The following is an 18,469-nucleotide window of genomic DNA, read 5'->3' as shown; positions in this document are numbered from 1 at the left end:
AGTCATGGCTCAACTCCCATTGGCTCGTCTGTTATTAACCAGGCTAACCCCCAGTATTTTTAGCCCCCCGATCACCCCAGGAGATGTGTGGTATTTATCTATAACTGTGATTCTTCCTTTGTGACTAATCAATGAATCCCTTTCTTTTCAATTAGTTCACCTTGTTTCGACCATGCATTTAGTTAGCTGTTTTTGATAGAACATTTTAAAATTGTCTAACTAAAACATAATTTTATGATCCCAAAACTTCATTTTCTGAACTTCCTCCCCAAACTCAATGCAACAGACGATGCAAGCTTACTTGGCACACCACCTCAGATCCAATACTTTTCTAAGACCTTTTTTTTCCCCCATGAGGGATTTATTTACTTTTTGCGCCTTCAAACCCCTAAAATTTTTCCTATCATAATTAGTGCTGGGACAAATATCAGAATATTTGAACAAGTATTTTTTGACATGTATTCAACTTTATGTACAATTTATTTCAGGAATAAACAAAACAATGCTTTACTTGAACTGCTATTCGGCATCCTTTGTTTTGTAGTTAATTTACTGGGGGTAAAGTAAGGCCTAAACAACGGATTCTTTTCTCCTGGGATATTTTTCTACTTAAACGTGTTACATATTGTAACGTTGTGCTATAAATTAAAGGCACACTGTCCCTGCTGTTATGCCGTCTCTGCCTGCATTCTGAGCAATATAATGGCTCTTATTACTTTTTGAAAACGAACAGATATTTAAATTATGAGCGAATATCCGAACATGAAAATCCTGTGCTCGTCCCAGCACTAATCATAATGAGGAACCTCAGTAGTTGTTAAACCTAAAAATGAACACCAGTGTTTCCTTTGATAAACCTAAAACTGCATGTTAAGGCTCATTAAAGCCGAGCAGCAGAATTACCTAAATCTTTAGGGAACAGATCCATATCCTTTTATTAATATTTGTCAATGTTTTTATTCATGTGAAGCGCTTTGCAGCAATTTTTATTGTGAAAGGTGCTATATTAAAAATAAAGATTATTATTATTATTATTATTATTATTATTATTATTATTATTATTATTATTATTATTATTAACGTACACTCACCTGTACCCACTTGGTTAACACATATTCAATTATAAACAAAGTGAATATTCTATTCTGTCAATACATTTTACAACCTGTATTATAATGAGTTACTCTTATATACTATCAATCCTATCAATGGATTTCTAACAGCCTTCACGTTAAAGAAAACTAACTTGCCAGGTGACTCCATTTCATCCTGACTGCAATACACTGTCACTGACACTGTTACTCTCATTCTCTTTAAAACCTTGTTAAATTCTGCAAGGGCATCTGACAAATTCTGCAGCTTTAGAAGGTTTGCTCAGTAATGTAATCACTTACATATTCTGATGTGACTTTGGCCCCAACAGTGGACAGACTGCGCTAGCAATGGCACTGTAGTGAATGACCTGCTGATCACCTGCTTTCAACATCTCAGACCATAGAGTAGAAATGTATGATGAATCAAACTCACAATGACTCACCCCTTTACTACAAATGGATTATTTTTCTATAAAAGTCAGGAGCAGCTGCTATCATTCTGACAGCTTAATAACACTGGAGCACCCCAGGTCTGGGTTCTTTTCATCAGCAGTCTTGTCTCCACTTGGTCACCTGGACTGGAATGATTTCTTCTACACTGATGATACCCAGCTTCCATTCTCATTCTCATTTGAGAATGGAGGCTGGGCAGCAGTGTGGAGTAGTGGTTAGGGCTCTGGACTCTTGATCGGAGGGTTGTGGATTCAATCCCCGGTGGAGAACACTGCTGCTGTACCCTTGAGCAAGGTACTTTACCTAGATTGTTCCAGTAAAAACCCAACTGTATAAATGGGTAATTGTATGTAAAAATAATGTGATATCTTGTAACAATTGTGAGTCGCCCTGGATAAGGGCGTCTGCTAATAAATAAATAATAATAACAATAATCATACAGTATCACACTCTGACAAAAATATATTATTGTTAATAGTATGAATAGTATGAGTTTTTAAATACTTAAATGGTACTGCCTTAGTTATAAATGTAAACCTCATCCTTTAAATTTGTATCTTAAAATGGTGTGTTTTCAATGGCAGATTAGTGCTACAAAGTTTAGTGTATGCAATTTATGCAAATAGTGTCATTTTTCATGCAATATTATTCTATGCTTTGTTGCCATAGAAAACCCTAACAGTATAATCTGTCATGCATTTCAAATGAAGCTAAATGTAATATCTGTATTGTATTTTGTATCTAAATTATTAATCAGAACCGCACTGTACGTGAGGCCCTGAACTTACTACTAATATGTCCCTAGACAACACATGTTAACCAATTTAATTATTATTTATTTCTTAGCAGATGCCCTTACCCAGGGTGACTTACAGTTATATACAAAAAATACATATCAAGAATTACAGTACAATTAAGAGCAAGATACAAAATACACTGACTTCAGTCCTAATAAGAGCAAATACAAAACCCAGTACGATTTGATTCAGATGGTGACGTACTATAGGCTCATTATTTTAAGACACTACAGAGCCTGGTATGTGCACCTCTGAGAATCAACACCATTTTAAATCGGCTGGTGTTACTCATGAAAGCTGCAACTATTCATATTCACCTGTCTGTAATGTGTTAAAACAGCACCTCAAACATTTAAAATTAGACATGAAAAGATGATACTATTCTCTTTTACAAACAATGAATGTATGCATTTTTTGCTTTAGTGCAGCCCTAATTCCTATGGTGGAATTGTGCAGTGATATACAGCATGTCTAATCTCATTTTAAATGATGTTACCCACCTGATTGTGCCTTTACTGCAGAGAGATATCAAAACATGTGTTACTAGAACGTTAAAATGCATGAATCTAGCAGTAGTTTTGCATTGAACACCCAATTGTCATCACTTTTTTTGTATGCTAATAATGGATTTTGGCATACTCAACCCCCAACCCCTTTGGTATAAATTTATAATTTATAATAAATGTTGTGCCACTGTGTGGGAGTCACAGTTTGGCTCTGAGTGCAATAATACTGTATGGTAATCATACAGTAAAATGCTACAGTATAAATGTACATAATGCATCACACACAATGGATTAAAACTGTAAAAATAATGTTGTGTTTTGCTGTCAGCATGCTTGATCAGGGCAGCAGTGTGGAGTAGTGGTTAGGGCTCTGGACTCTTGACCAGAGGGTCATGGGTTCAATCCCAGGTGGGTGACACTGCTGCTGTACCCTTGAGCAAGGTACTTTACCTAGATTGCTCCAGTAAAAACCCAACTGTATAAATGGGTAGTTGTATGTAAAAATAATGTAACCTGGATAAGGGTGTCTGCTAGGAAATAGTTTTATAGCATATATCTCTGAAAGAGTAAATGGTTACTCTTTGGTTATCAGCTGTACTGAGACATAAGACATGTTAGAGAGCTCTATAGAGGCCACAGGGGTTCTTTTAACTTCAGAATTTTGAATAGTCACCAGACATTTCAGACCTGTACTAAAAAGTTCTGTAAACTAGGACATCCAAATAAAATGAGGAGGCATTTTCAACATGAGTTTTAAGGGAGTAGAAAATCTGGGCTTGTGTATTTTGAACTGTTGGTGTTTCAAAGTTGGAAAAGAAAGAAAACAACTGAAAATACAGTGGGGCATGTAATTGGCATTTTTTGTAACAGTGCTCATTAGTAGTGTTAAAAGTTAAACAACATCTGATACAAGTGAAAAACGTTTTTTTTTTTAAAATAGTTTTAATTAATAAAATACACCATGAGAATTAAATTTATTTAACCAAAAAAAAAAAAAAAAGCAAACTAAATAATGTGTTCAATCTTTGTGGCAAGGACCAGGTAGGGCTTCTTCCTCCTTTTTTGAGTACAGTAAATCTCTCTGCAGACGTGACACCTGCAGCTATTTAGTGTTACCAAAATGCTTAAAAAACGACCTGTTCTTTTAGAGCAGAAAATCCAAAATAGACAAATAACTGATGTGAAATGTGATTTCTGAGTTGGAAAATTATATTTACAAGAACCAACCGATCCGTGATATGTGGTTTAGCACACCTGAAAAAAAAAAACAACTCTTCATCCATGCTGATGATAACCACACAAAAAACTGGCCAAGTAGGAATATCTCAACATATACCTCCACATTCCCTATCGTTACCGGGAATGGAGGTAATCTCAGTAGGGATAGTTTTCTTTTTCTAAATCACACTGTGAAAGCTCTTCTGAACCTGAGCACCCCAAGTCTTTTGTTTGGAGAAGGAGAGGCTGGGGGAAGTGACCTCGGAATTCTTACACCCTGAAAAGGCAAAATTTAACAACAGAGCTATCCTGTGACAGTCCACTGACCTCGATTACTGTAGCATTGTCTAATAAGCTTTAACAATATTCTTCAAAATTAATTGATGTACATTTGAATAAAGGTAATTAAACACGGTGTGTTTATATTTATTTTAAAGGGGCATAGCTACCTTTTCAATGCGACCTCAAACATGTATACCAGCTAGACAGGACTCCGATCTTGTCATGTCACTATCAGTTTCTTTATACAAACATAACAATTTTCTGATCAGATTGTGTCTTAGTTTTTACTCTAAAACTCCATCGATATATTTAAATATAACGAAAACATTCTACCTGTAGAAATATCACCGATTATTATTTTGTGCGTGTGTGACATTCTAACGTTATTGACATTAAGTTACGATTCTTCAATAACAGCCATTCTACCTAGTTACCAGGAGGCAGAGATGCCGACATGCTGATCACGACATCATTACTCTACTTGCTTTCAAACATTTACCATCATAATAGTTTATATATACTCTGTTTACAAACAAAATGTCCGTGTCAATTTAGATCTGTGCTACAGTGTATCAACTACCGCAAAGCACTACTGCCACAAACGTAGTTTATGACCACATATATTATTATACTGGTATAATTAAATTGAAGTAAATTAACAACATTTAGGGTTACCATGTGGCTCCAGATTACCCGGACGCTGTGAGACAGAACGGGATTTCAAACTTGCCCCTAAATTGAAATAAATGAAGGTGTAAATGAACCATCCTTAGCTACAATTAATAATGGTGCTTAAATACCCGCATGCGCGTCAAATAATTGTATTAAACTAGGAATGAATTGCAGCCAGTCGCTATTTTTTTCTGTATGTTAAAATTCAATCGCCCATATTATTCTGCAAATACAATCGCATCATCATCTCGTTGCTCTATCGATAAATTAGCTATTCGTTCATTAAGATCTGATCAGAAGCAGCTGATCAGTGTGAATTGTTTGCTGCGCCCAAGCAATTCCACCACAGCAGGATTAATCTCAGCAAAGGTGGAGCTCATTTATACGTGAATTACTTTCAATTTAGGGGGAATTTTGAAATCCCGGTCTGTCTCAAAGCGTCCGGTTAATCTGGAGCCATATGGTAACCCTAAACATAGTCATAGTACAATGTGATTGATAATGTCTACCTTTAACGATGTGCTGTACCACAGAGACATCCATGATATTACTGTCATGTGATCCGAAAACCGTTAAAAGAACCAACCATAGGGAGCGTTCACGGAGATCAATCTGCGCAGATTCTCTACAGAATCTGACCAATTTAGCCAATGGGTGCGTTCACGGAGATCATTCTTAGAAGATTATTGGCTAAATTGGTCACATTCTGCAGAGAATCTGCGCAGACTGATCTCCGTGAACGCTCCCATTTATCCACATAATACTCTCGTGGCCTCGCAGGTGTTGACGGGAATCTGAGTCCATGCGCGTTTTGGTTACACCTCCAGAAAGATAAATAACTACAACTCCCAGAATAGGTTGTCTATTCTCTCTCTCTCGCTGTCTTTGATAATGTACTACAGTAGCTCTGGTTTAGCTCTTGCAAACAGAACAATGACTGTGCTGTGGAGAGAGTGTCAGTAGAAAACAGTGTTATCGCACGGATTTTTGTATGTGTTTTGGTGTCGCTTTTTGCATTTCTTTATAAATGCACCAATCGTAAAAAAAAAATGTGGATACCTACAGAACATGAGAAATACGGCGTTGGTAAGCTCACATTTTCTCTTAATCTTTTATTTACTATTTGATATGCATGAAATGCAAATTGAGTTTTAAAAGTGAGAGCTAGGTTGAGACTTCGAGGATGGGCATTCTCAATAAGGGGTTATTTGGAATAGCTCTAACATTGCCCTCGTGAAGAACAATATAGCTGTAAGATAGATATATGAATTGGTATAGGTTGTTGTTGCATTTTGTTACCTGCAGTATAGTTCGCTGCGCATTGTTGTGAGAACTGAATTGTTATAACGTATCCTTTACGTTGTTTAATAGTCATCACCGAAAGGGCTGTGCAAAGTACACACATTTGTAGAATGATGAATGGCAATCAACTCTGTTATCCTAGCACAGCCCCTATGGTAACACAATGCTCATTGCTTTCACTCTGTACAGTGCGTTTATTTTACCAGTGTTTATTTTTTGTTTTATTATTCTACTATTGCTTTCGTCAGGGTACATTTATATTAGGCAAGTGTTCTCCGTATTTACGGGAATGGAATACAAGGTATAAAGGGTTAAGGCATAAACATACGTATAAATTGAACAGTATTTGTCTTTCTTAGCTCCTTGGATGGTGTCAATACATTTTAAATGATCTGGAAAATGTGAATCTTTAAAAGCTGACAATTTTTCTAAAATCTGTATTTTTGTGTTTAAACTGGTTAAGCAAATCCAAATGCAATCCATATATGTTGACAACTACTCAACAGCGGTCAATTTCTAAACTCTGACTGGAGGCAAAAGATACGAACACACACACACACACACACACACACACACACACACACACATATATATATATATATATATATATATATATATATATATATATATATATATATATATATATTATGATAAACAGGTCAGATTTAAAAATAACCTTCTAAAATTAGCCTCAAATCCAGACATCATCAGTGTTGCATAATAAAATGTCCCCGATTTAAGGCACATATTGGTTCACCTGTTCTACTAATTTCTGGAGTTTTATTCACTGACCCATTTGTTGGCGTTGTTTGTTTACTTGAGACAACGATGTGCTCAGAACGTAGTTCATTTCAACCACATCGTTAGGTTTACGTGCCCAGAAATCTGCAGCTTCACCATGTTAATATTTTACAGTCACAGCTGAGTAAATATCGATCAGTTTATTTCTGCGTGTCACTCACGGGGACTGGGCTTTAAAATCTGGGATTCCTTTTAACACGGGACTGGCAAAATCATTACATCAACATAGTACAGTATTTAAATATTGAGACACACTGGTAATATTTAAACTTGGATGTAGATATACACTTAAATAAACATGACGGATAATTATTATGGTATTACCATACTAGTTTAAGAAGGTTTTTTTTGACAGTTGTATTTTCAGGATTGTTTTTTTTTAAAATAACAGTTTATTTTCTGAATTTCTTGCCATAAAGCAATATGTTAGAATGTACCCTACATAGCACTCTATATACGTTTTTTAGCCTTTGTTTAAGGAATACCATTCCACTGCTCTAAACTAAACTGAATTTTTTCAGAACCCTTAAGTTATGTGTTGCTCTCATTTACATCTGTTTGGCTGAACACTTCCTGTGGGAGATTTGCTCTTTTGGAGTATGATTTGCAAAGATTTAAAGAAATGCTTGCAATTCACGAATTATGCCAAAGCTAGGCCCTTAAGCATCTTGGCCAAATTGTAGAATGTTAAAAGATATCTTGGCCTCAGTGGTTACCACTAGTTTACCCTGGAGTCGACTTCAACCAGTCAACTGCATTAAAAAGAAATAACAAAAAAGCACAGCTTATTCATTTGTGAATGATGTGGTTTTAACAGGAGCAAAACATGTATCATGTCCTATTATTAGCTTCATACAAATATGGGCTATATGGACATTTATCCCTTTAAAACAAGGTGAATAATAACAGTATTAGGAACTACTAGTTCCAACATTAGTAAATGCAGTCACTCTGTGTATACCAATTGCATTCTTGTCAGTTAGCATCAAATTAAAATATTTTTCATTTGCATGGTTGATGTACATCAAGTACACGTATACACTATTACCTATAAAGTTCCATATCAGGAGCAGCTGTATATTGTGTGTTATGTATTGTCTTTTTTTTAAATTGTGTATTATAATGAAAGCATAGGGATGTCTTTTGTTCAGCTTATCTGTCTTCATTTCTAAATCTTCCCAACGTTTAATTGGATTGTGGATCTTAATTCGGCTTTCTTTGTCAGACAGGTAATCTTCAATTGTTAGGATGTTTTAATGAGTTAGGCCAGTGAAACCTCAACAAACATTTGCCATCCAACAGTGGATTGTAACAGAGAAAGAGAGGGGTAAGGGTTTTTAATGGCCTGGCACAAGCCTAGGGAAAGGAAGGAAGTTTTAAAGTTCTGTGTTCTAAAAGAGAAGGCGTGTCGGTCAGCTGTTCAGTACTTCATGAATTTAACATTGGACAAAGAGCGCTACGACTCCAGAAGAGGTCAAGTGCACCAGGACAAGTATATTGCTGTTTATTTTAAAGGAATTGCTATTTAATGTGTTCACAGATTGGATCTCGGCACATGTAGCCAGCAGGTCAGTTCATGTGAGAAACAAAAAAACACTGTTGAAATCCATTCAGAGAAAAAAAAAAGCTTTACACACCAATAGTTTCTAATACAGTCCTTTATGCTTATGATATTTCTGTGTCTGTATGCAAAGCTGTTTGTGCAACACAAAGTGCTGTCCGTCTATCTTCTGTGAGACCTTTATGTCATATGTTAAGGAGGAGCTTTCTAACAAAGTAACAGTGAATATATACATGAAGGTGGTACATCACATGATACCCAGGGCACTTAACTGGAAACCAAGGTTTACTAAAACTGGCAGATTGTTAAAGTGAATAACAAAATAGGTACCTGAACCATATGTGCCAGTAGGGAACTGTTGGACATTGGGTTCCATGTTGTTAATTCAGATTAATACAAAGTCATTCATAGACATTCTACTAACCTATGATAAAAAGAGAAATAAGCTTTCTTTATGCAGCAGCAAGGACTTCATAAATATGAATATGTTGTCGCTGTCTCCTGCGCTACATAGGGAGAGAATCTATCTCCTCCTTTAATAACATACACATCATTTATAGTTTAATTCTTGGAGTAAAATATATGCACAGTTTGTAATCTGTATAGATATCCAAATCTAGAATAGTGTAAGTGAACTTGTTTTTAATGTATACAGTATATATGTAAATACCATACCGTCTATGAGGGCTAACTCACTGCAATATTCTCATTATTTAAGAATAGGATTTCATGCTGCAGGTTATGTATAAAATTGAGAAATCCAAAAATATTCTGTTTTTGTTTTATTAATGACTTTGTATCTTTCTTGAATATCTCTCGTGTGTGAACATTGAGAACACTCAGACTGCATGTTGATGGAATACAGTATACTATGCAGCACACATTTTAAAAAGTAACGTATTTACTCTAAACAAAGTGGTTTGGGGGAAATTGACCTTGTAAATGATTGCTTTTAGACTATACAAACTGGGGCAATTTTGACAGTATGCTGTACATACAGTATGCATATACAAAGCAGCAGAGTGGAGTAGTGGTTAGGGCTCTGGACTCTTGACCGGAGGGTCGTTGGTTCAATCCCAGGTGGGGGACACTGCTGCTGTACCCTTGAGCAAGGTATGTCAAAATAATGTGATATCTTGTAACAATTGTAAGTTGCCCTGGATAAGGGCATCTGCTAATAAATACATAATAATAATTTTACAGATTTTGCAGGTTTCATTTCCTATAGTTATTGCAGGTTGGCAACATTTGTCATTTAATAAATAGCTACTACCTTAGGACGTTTTCATTGGGGCATTCCTTCAATCATCTTTTGTTACAGAACATTAGATGTACATGTTGATTTGGATTGGTTGATTGTGGCAGGGAAAAGTAAATAGTACTTCTTGGTTCAATGTACTGTAGTTAAGTAGCAGGGTAGAAGACCTGCAGGAGAACAAACCAATCATATCAAAATCAACACTATATACAGTACTAATCAGCAAAAGTAGGTGGTTTTATAAGATATGTCATACAGTACATGGAGGATAATGCATGGGGTAGTGTGTGGTATGAGAATTTAATGCCCACCCGAGGGGTGGGGTGCTACAGTATGTAAACCTAGCATTCCACCCTGAAGTTGTTTATAGTTTGAACAACACCGGTACTGTATTTACTGTAGAAATATTGCATGAATCACTAGTATAGGGAATTGGGGGACATGCCGTAGGAGCGTTATATCAGAGACATGTTATAACTGAGAGCCTTATAGTGAGGGAGCACTGTGTGTCTGTGTGTATCATATATATACATATATGTGTGTGTGTGTGTGTATAATATATATATATATATATAGAGAGAGAGACACACACATTCATTCATGCATACACACACACATACATACTGTAGAAACATATAGTCATACTCACACATACACAACACAAATAACAGTTTGAACCAACACAATAATTGCCGTATTAGAGGTTATCCTAGAAGTAGTGTGTTCCTGAGTTTAATGTTGCTGACAGTCCAAGAGAAGTAAATAGAGGTGGAGGAGCCTTGGAAAGCTCTGACAGATTCAAGCACTAACTTTTCCATTTGACTGAAACAAATCTGCTGGCTCTGAGAATGAAGGTTTCTCGTTCTTTGTGTTTCTGTCTCTATCATGTCCATCTCTCTCTCGTTTTCTCTGTCCCCCTCATTCATTCAGTCTCACACTGAGGGGTAATGTTTACACACTACTGGAATAGGAGTTGATAGAGTTGTGCCTAAAGTCTGCAGATCATGTGAGCTTCCATTTTGGCTGAGTTTCAGTCATTTTAGAATTGAGAATGGAGACAGCCCGGGCTCAGCTGAAACTCCTTTCCCCTATTCGTGCTGTTTTTCTGTACAAGCTTCATCATACATCCTCAGATTGGAATCAACTGTTTAATAAAGAAATGGAAGCGATTCGACTAAATCTGAGTAAATCAGCTCTTTCCTAGAAAAATCAGAAATGTGACTGCATTGGAGGTTAAGGATAGCGTGAGTTATACAGTATTTGTACCAAGTCAGTTTTCTTATATGGATGTTATGTGTGTCTGTTTTTATGAAAGCTTGTGATAAACACGTACCCACCGACTATATTAATACAGTAGAGTGACAGTATGTGCATATCCATTTGCATTATTTGGCATATTACATAGTACAGTACATAAATTGGCAGATTAAAAAAATATATACATTTCAAGCAAGATGTACCCAATCCAGTGAAGTTAATCCTTAAGAGTAAGCACGTTAAAAAAATATTTATTTATTTTACTTTCTAAATTATGTGCGTGAAAGCCATTATCATTGCTGTAGGTTCATCACTGGTAATTCACAATAATGATGATGTCTGCAGCAGCCACAGTGCCTCTGTAATTTAAATGTGCTCATGAAAGGTTTCATCTTTGTGTGTCATTTCTTTATTAATGAAATCATTCAGTTTCCTTGCTAAGCCAGTGATTGATTGTGACAATATCAGTAAAGGAATTATTATACAAGAATAACATGTATCCTACCTTCAACACAATTCAGATTTCAGTCAGGCCCAGTTTAGAGGTCAGTTGGTATTTTTTGTAATCAGAAGTATTCTATAAAGATCGAGCTGAAAGGTTGTTTGCATCTGCTGTACAGTATATATGATGGTCTTGATATGATACTGGAATGTGTTGTTTTGGATAATGTGGTGTTTTGGATAATGTGGTGTTTTGGATAATGCCTCCACTATGGGGGGGGGGGAGGGGATTTAGGACAAGAAGGGACACAGGAAAGATAACGCAATGAGTTTCTTATAAACCTTGCAGGGGGTTCTGTAACACTTTAAATGTAAATACTCCTTGACCAAGGTATTAACGTTTCCACAACACCCTTGAACTCAGAAATGCCTATGTGGAACACTAAGGGAAAATTGTCTTGCAAACAGGCCACTGGTCTTTTGAAATAATGCCATTTGACCAAAAACCATGCTGCGCTGTTGACTGAGCACTGTACTGTGTGTTAGTTTCTAAGCCCTATTACTATGCAGAGCAATCTCATTATTACCATCTATTCAACACTGACTCCAGAACATCAATTTACATTCATTAAAAGGTGCATAACCAGATACACTGATTTGAGGTGTTACATTTCCCTTCTCTATACAGGACCCCTGGCTGCGTTCATACGTAAACCAATTTGATTCCAATAAACCATGAACTGATTCATTTTAGTCTTGTTATATTCTTATGAGGCGGCACGGTGGCATAGTGGTTACAGCTGCTGCCCCACAGCGCCAGGGTCCTGGGTTCGAATCCGGCCTAGGGTACTGTCTATGTGGAGTTTGCATGTTCTCCCCGTGTTCGCGTGGGTTTTCTCCAGGTACTCCGGTTTCCTCCCACAGTCCAAAGACATGCTCTCCAGGTTGTTTGGTCACTCTAAATTGCCCTCTGTGTGAGTGTGTGTGGTGCCTTGCGATGGACTGGCATCCCATACAGGGTGTAGTCTCGCCTTGCACCCTGTGTATGCCAGGTTAGGTTCCGGCTCACCGCGACCCTAATGATGATGATTAATGATGATGGATGGATGTATTCTTATGCTGTAGGTCTTAATGAGATCCCAACTGGTTTTAAACTATGAATCTCAACTGATTCTGCATTCAGCCCTATGAAAGTCTATAATTGTGGCTCCTAAGAAAGCATTAGACTATCCACGAACCCATGTAGCTTCTGGGGTATGATCCCTTGACATTTATTTTAGGTTATGGATAAAATTACTTCTAATCCTGGCAGACAATGTCCACCATTCTTTGCACGCAGTGTGAACCATTCACAATGGGTTGATATGCAGGCAGTACTGTTTTTAATTTGTTGAATTTTGGATTGTTGCAACTTCTTTGCGTATTGAAAATGAATCCTTTTTTTTATTTTTTATTTTGAAACCACGTAAAAATCTGCAAAAATTGTTCTTAATTATAGTCCAGCTTATCCATCTTTGTCAGCTAGTAACAACTTTTTGAAGTCGCTAAGGAAAAAAAAACAAAACATTATTCCTGGAATTATGCTTCATTTTACAGTAATTAGACTTTGTGTTGCATAACTTGGTTATTGTAGCAAACTGTAATTTAGTTGAAGTAGCTTAGATTATCATAAGGAGTACCTGTAATGATTTCATGTTTATATATGAGGATGATTCATCACTGCAGCATTTTTCTTTTCATGTTCTGTATAATTTTATGCAATTTGAATATAGCCCTATTTTAGCAGTACAATTGTACTGTACTGATTAAAAGTAGGGCATTGAGTTTCCTGTAATAATTTTTTCTCCATGGTGTGATTTTACTTGTTGGTGAAGGGAAGCTCTTCTTTATGTTTTATCAGACCTAAATTTATTTTTATTGTCAAAAAATCACAGCATATAAAGAACTTCAGTATTTATATCTGCAACTAACTCAATAAAATAGACACACACACACACACTCTCACCACTGTGAACTTTTGAGGTAAAAATAAATGTTGAATTACATTTAGTTCAGCTGAAACACACAGGACCGTAAAATTGAGCGGCTGTGGCTTGACTTCAATGACAAGAAGTCAAGTGCAAAATGTTCACACAGGAGAGGAGGTTGTGGTCACCTGACAGACAGATGTCATCAATTTGGCTGACCCTTTCCAGAGGTCGTGTTAGCTTTTTTCTTCATACGTTCCTGAAACACACATGTCCAAAATTGTACATCCCATCCATCAGAATTTGCGTTTCAATATTAATCAATTATTTGTACAAATGGCAAGCCTAACTAATAAAGGATAATAACGCTATATACATATTAGCAGGTGTGTTTATATTTCTAAGCAAATAAACTTTAAATATGCAAGAAAATTATTACAACACAAAACTGTAAAAAACACTCACCAAGCTCTCTTGAGGGTCTGATCGTAGAGTGTTTGTCACTGCATCCTGTATTTCTTAATTGGAAATGTTCTCTTGAGTCAACGAAGAAAATACTATCTGATAGCTTTCACAAAATATTACAATTGTATTCTTAATTGAAGAGTGTGTATAGAGCAGTTTAGCTGTGTCGTTTTACTTTCTTAGCAACATTGGTGCATATAATAGGGGGAAAAACGTGGAAAAAATGTGAGCAAAACCCTTTAAAAACAGTCAAAAAGTACATCAATGTACTATGAATGTTCATTCTTTTAGTATCAGTGAAGATTTCAATTGCTCGTGTGAAGTTAAAATGTTCAATGTCAGGGCCCTCCAGTAAAAGAATCAAGTCTTTGCTGTGTGCTTCAGTTAAATGGCTTCTTTTGGAGTTCAGAATGCGATTTTGAGCACTGAAACCATGTTCTCATTTCACTGTAGAGATGGTTATGACAAGGAATGTGTTTGAAAGTCTTGATAACTGTGGGAAAATATCTGCATAGTCCTGTTGCCAATGCCGGACAAGGACGTGTGAAGTTCAATCTTCTTCATTGCAAGTTGTTTAAAGGGCAGAAATTCATTTCTTAGGTCATTAGCATCTGTAACCGGTGGTATTACTTGGGTCTCTGCACAAAAAACATTAGTCAGATGTTCCAAAGCTTCTTTTCCGTAGGTGCGTAGTTCCCCACCGTCAGTCGGAAATGCCATTGGGTTAAAAACAATGTCAAAAGCATTTATCGTGTCAATGTCAGAAGGCGAAAACCTGCACTTTGTAGTTGTTTACATTTGTCTGACCAGAGAACTTAAGTTTGTGTCCCTTGAAGTGCTGGTCTGTGATCTCTCGCTCAAAGTCTGCCTCTCTGTCATTGCTAGAGGTAAGTAAATCACCAAGCAAATCTAAAGCTGTCGTTACTGACGGTTTGATCAGGCCAAGTTTTACATTCTCCAATTGAAAGACTTTATTGAGTCTGTCCATGATGGGCATCACGTCAAGTAACATGTATGTGGTTGCTACAAAGCTGTAGGTTGAGACTTTAAATGCAAACCCTCCGCTGTCGTGTTGGCCCGTGCATCTCCACAAGAGCAGGCCAGTTTCTTTCTATTCCTTCTACTGCTTCGGTCACTGACCAACTCACACACTCTCCTGCAGAAGTAAAAGGCTGCTGATCTTTTTCATTAGATGCTGATGCTGATCGACTCCCGATCGAAATCTGCTTTGCCATTTTGACATACACTTACTAGTCTGACCGCCAAAAACGTCTTAAAATCAATACAGTACTTGGGCTTAATGCTGCCACCTTCAAGATTGGAGTGTATTTGGTAAATGCTGTTTTAATTCTTTTCCTTTAAAAAAAAAAAAAAGTGTTTTGTTCTTTTTAAGTATTTTCGTCTGCATCCCGTGAAACGTAAGACCAAATATTTTTTCGTTCATTGGATTTAATTTACATCTAGGACGCAATATTTTGCGTCAACACGACCTCTGCCTTTTCAGACCTCTTGTAAAAAATATGTTTGTCAGTCTTTGCCATTGCAAGTTTGCTTTAATACATGTATATTTTAGATTTGCTGTAACTCAAAACAAGTTGATACTGCAGTGCAAACATACTAAATTTTGAGTGAAATAAAAATAATGATTTGAATGTGTCAGTCATGTATGATAGTAGAGGTGAATATTTGAGGAACATTAGACCAGAGCCTGACACAGTACTTGGATAAATTAATTACCTGTTGCCTTTAGCATCCCACATCAAGTTGAACATTATGACCCTTGAATGTCCCTAAAGCCATTATCAACCTGGTTTGTAAAGCAATGTTTTCTTTATTGATCTTTATTGTGTACAAGGACCATACAGTTAATCACACTGTAAAAACAGAGTATGACACATAAGTCACATTAAGACATGAGACCAGTGTGGTGGAAAAGAATGGTTGAGTTGCAATAAGAAGGAAACTACAGTAACTTCATCTTCAGCTTAACAGAAGTTATTGGCTGCCAAGTTGTATTGTGCAACGTCGTTAGGGAACACGTACATCCCTGTTCACACAGCTTTAATTCAGGAGTGAGGAGTCAAGAAAAATATCTTCATACACACAAACATTCCTTTGGTTTCTATAATCATCAATGTCCTCTGCAGTCATCATTACCTTCGGCTCAGGACACTTACCTGTCACTGCTTCAGACACTAGTGACTTTTAATAAATAAAGTGCATTTGTCATTGTGTTGCACACTTAAACCATGCCTTCAGCAATTGAACCAGGAAATCCTTTCAGCCGTGGGAATGTAAGAAGAGCACCCTGGGAAATGTGTGCATTTTAGTTTTAAACCATGGGACGATGCCCAAAGAGCTTCGTTTGAAAGTTACCTAAATGGGTTTCCCTTCATAGCATGTGTGTGTGGGAATTCAAGTGAAAGTACTGGATAATGATGATGATCTGCTTGAGCCTTAGCACCAAGCAAAAATAGTACAAAGTAAATGGTTCTGTGAAAACCATCATTGTTTTACACAGAATAATTCAGAATGACATCTTCCATTTATGCTACTCCCAGACACGAGAATTCTCATTTCACTGACCTCAGAGTGGGCAGACACCTTCAATTTCCAAAGTGACGAGATACCTGGCAACAGATTGTTCCTTATTTGCACGTATTCACTGGGTTTCTGCATTCATTTATAATAGGGACTGCAGAGATTAGTTACAGACATTACGTAGTGTAAAAACAGAATGCATTCAGCTTTGTTCGAAGCAGACGTCTGAAATTCTGCCTTTCTAATAACCCTTTTTAGTATGGGCACGTGTTAAATGAGATTTGGTTTTGATTCTTCACTAGGGGGCCTTGGTTAAACCAGCAGGGGAGGGTTAATTGCCCTTTTCACCCTTTTCATATGGTCCAACATATGACTGGTCACATTATGGGCAGCCATTGTATTAACGTTGCATGCCTGCTCTATTGTCAGACTCAGAAATTGAGTCAGAAACATACTGTACATGTAGCAGCAATAAAAGAAAATCCTAGTGACATCTGCATAATTTGCTCTTAAGCTAAAAGAGTACTTTCCTTACCAAAATAACAATATTTTCCAGCAGCCAATGGCTGCTTTTGTTAAAATTTATTGCTATGTTCTTTAGTAAATTAATGCATAATGGTTACAATAATTAGAGAGCAAACTAGTGTATCTAACCATTATCTAAGGTGCTACTTGAAGCATTTCACTCGAGTAATTTTACAAAATCCTAGGAGACATATCCAGCATACAGTACATGGTTCTTCAAGATTCTACTATCTGCATTCTGTAGTGGGAATAAAATAATCTAACCTTAAAAAAAAATGTAATCTTCAACTACATTGTGTTCATCTTGTGCAGCACACACCATTTGATGATTATACGAACCAGACCAGCGTGCGGTCTCTGCCGTAAACCTAAGCTTGATGGAGGGTAGTGCACAGAAACACAGCAGTGTGCTTATTCTTATTTTGCTTGGTCCAATTAAATATTTGCCACACATTTTTAGTGGTTTCTTGAATAGGGCTTGAAGCCACGTAGTACGGTTAAGTTTTCTTTTCCTGAGTATACAATAAGGAGTGTGGTAGTGGTAGCTAGATATCATTTTGAATACACAACAGGAGCCTGCCTGCTTGATTCATCACATGCGTACTTTATGCTTTATATACTTCGACCAGTGAGTTGGTCATGTTTGTCTGCATAGTGTCTGTGGAAAGGTTGTGGTTTTTTGAGATTCTGGATTCACACGTAATCTCGTATGACATCTTCCTCATCCTAACAAAGCAGCCACAGTTTAAAAAGAGGAACTTTTGTTATTTTCGACAATCATTTGTTTCCGATATGTGACGAATTCTACTTTAAATATAACAACTGACCAATTTTTTTGGTTGATTTTATTTTAGAAAGATTTTTAAATCAGGCCATTGACTGATCAGATAAAAAAGGAAAGAAAAGCTCAATGTGCTGCTTGTTTGGAATTGAACTTTTATTTGTGCTTTTCAAAAAGACGCGCACACACAAGCTTGTAGAAAATCAATGGTTTTGGATGTGAACATCCCTTTAGAAACCAACCTCATAAAAGCTCAAACAGTCTGCTGTGTAAATTTAAACCCAGACTCCCTTTAAGACTTCACATTTTGCTAAACCATGTAATGTCACTCCGAGAGGGGCAGGATTAACAGCAGGTCAGGTCTGTACCTTTTAAAGAGGAGGTTAAATCATGTTTTGAATATCAAAATAAATAAAGTGTTTCTAGCATCTCCTTTTTTTTCAAAAAAATTATGAAAGAGTTGTTTTGAGGAAAATGATATTAGCTGGTAATTGTTTTGTTTTTTTCTTCAGCTTGTCAAAGTCTTATGCATTATTTGACTGTAATTA

The 18,469-nt window shown here is 36.6% G+C and overlaps 1 protein-coding gene across 12 annotated transcripts in view; it reads left to right on the top strand.

The window, feature by feature from the left end:
- The first annotated feature begins 5,776 nt into the window (after window positions 1-5,776).
- The window catches only part of LOC131697410 (dedicator of cytokinesis protein 4-like), a 99,873-nt gene continuing 87,180 nt past the window's right edge, over window positions 5,777-18,469 (top strand). For 8 of the 12 annotated variants that reach the window (XM_058985790.1, XM_058985796.1, XM_058985792.1 and 5 more), the window contains exon 1: window positions 5,778-6,108. In XM_058985790.1, coding sequence (XP_058841773.1) covers window positions 6,072-6,108 — 37 coding nt within the window. In that variant the 5' untranslated portion in view covers window positions 5,778-6,071. Of the gene's footprint in view, window positions 6,109-18,469 lie in introns of all 12 variants that reach the window. The other 4 variants (XM_058985794.1, XM_058985787.1, XM_058985793.1 and 1 more) reach the window with 2 other exon arrangements.

The sequence above is a fragment of the Acipenser ruthenus genome, chromosome 14 (genome assembly GCF_902713425.1).
Source record: "Acipenser ruthenus chromosome 14, fAciRut3.2 maternal haplotype, whole genome shotgun sequence".
Lineage (NCBI taxonomy): Eukaryota > Metazoa > Chordata > Actinopteri > Acipenseriformes > Acipenseridae > Acipenser > Acipenser ruthenus.
The sequence above is the reverse complement of the archived record's forward strand: the minus strand, read 5'-3'. Positions and strand labels throughout refer to the sequence as shown.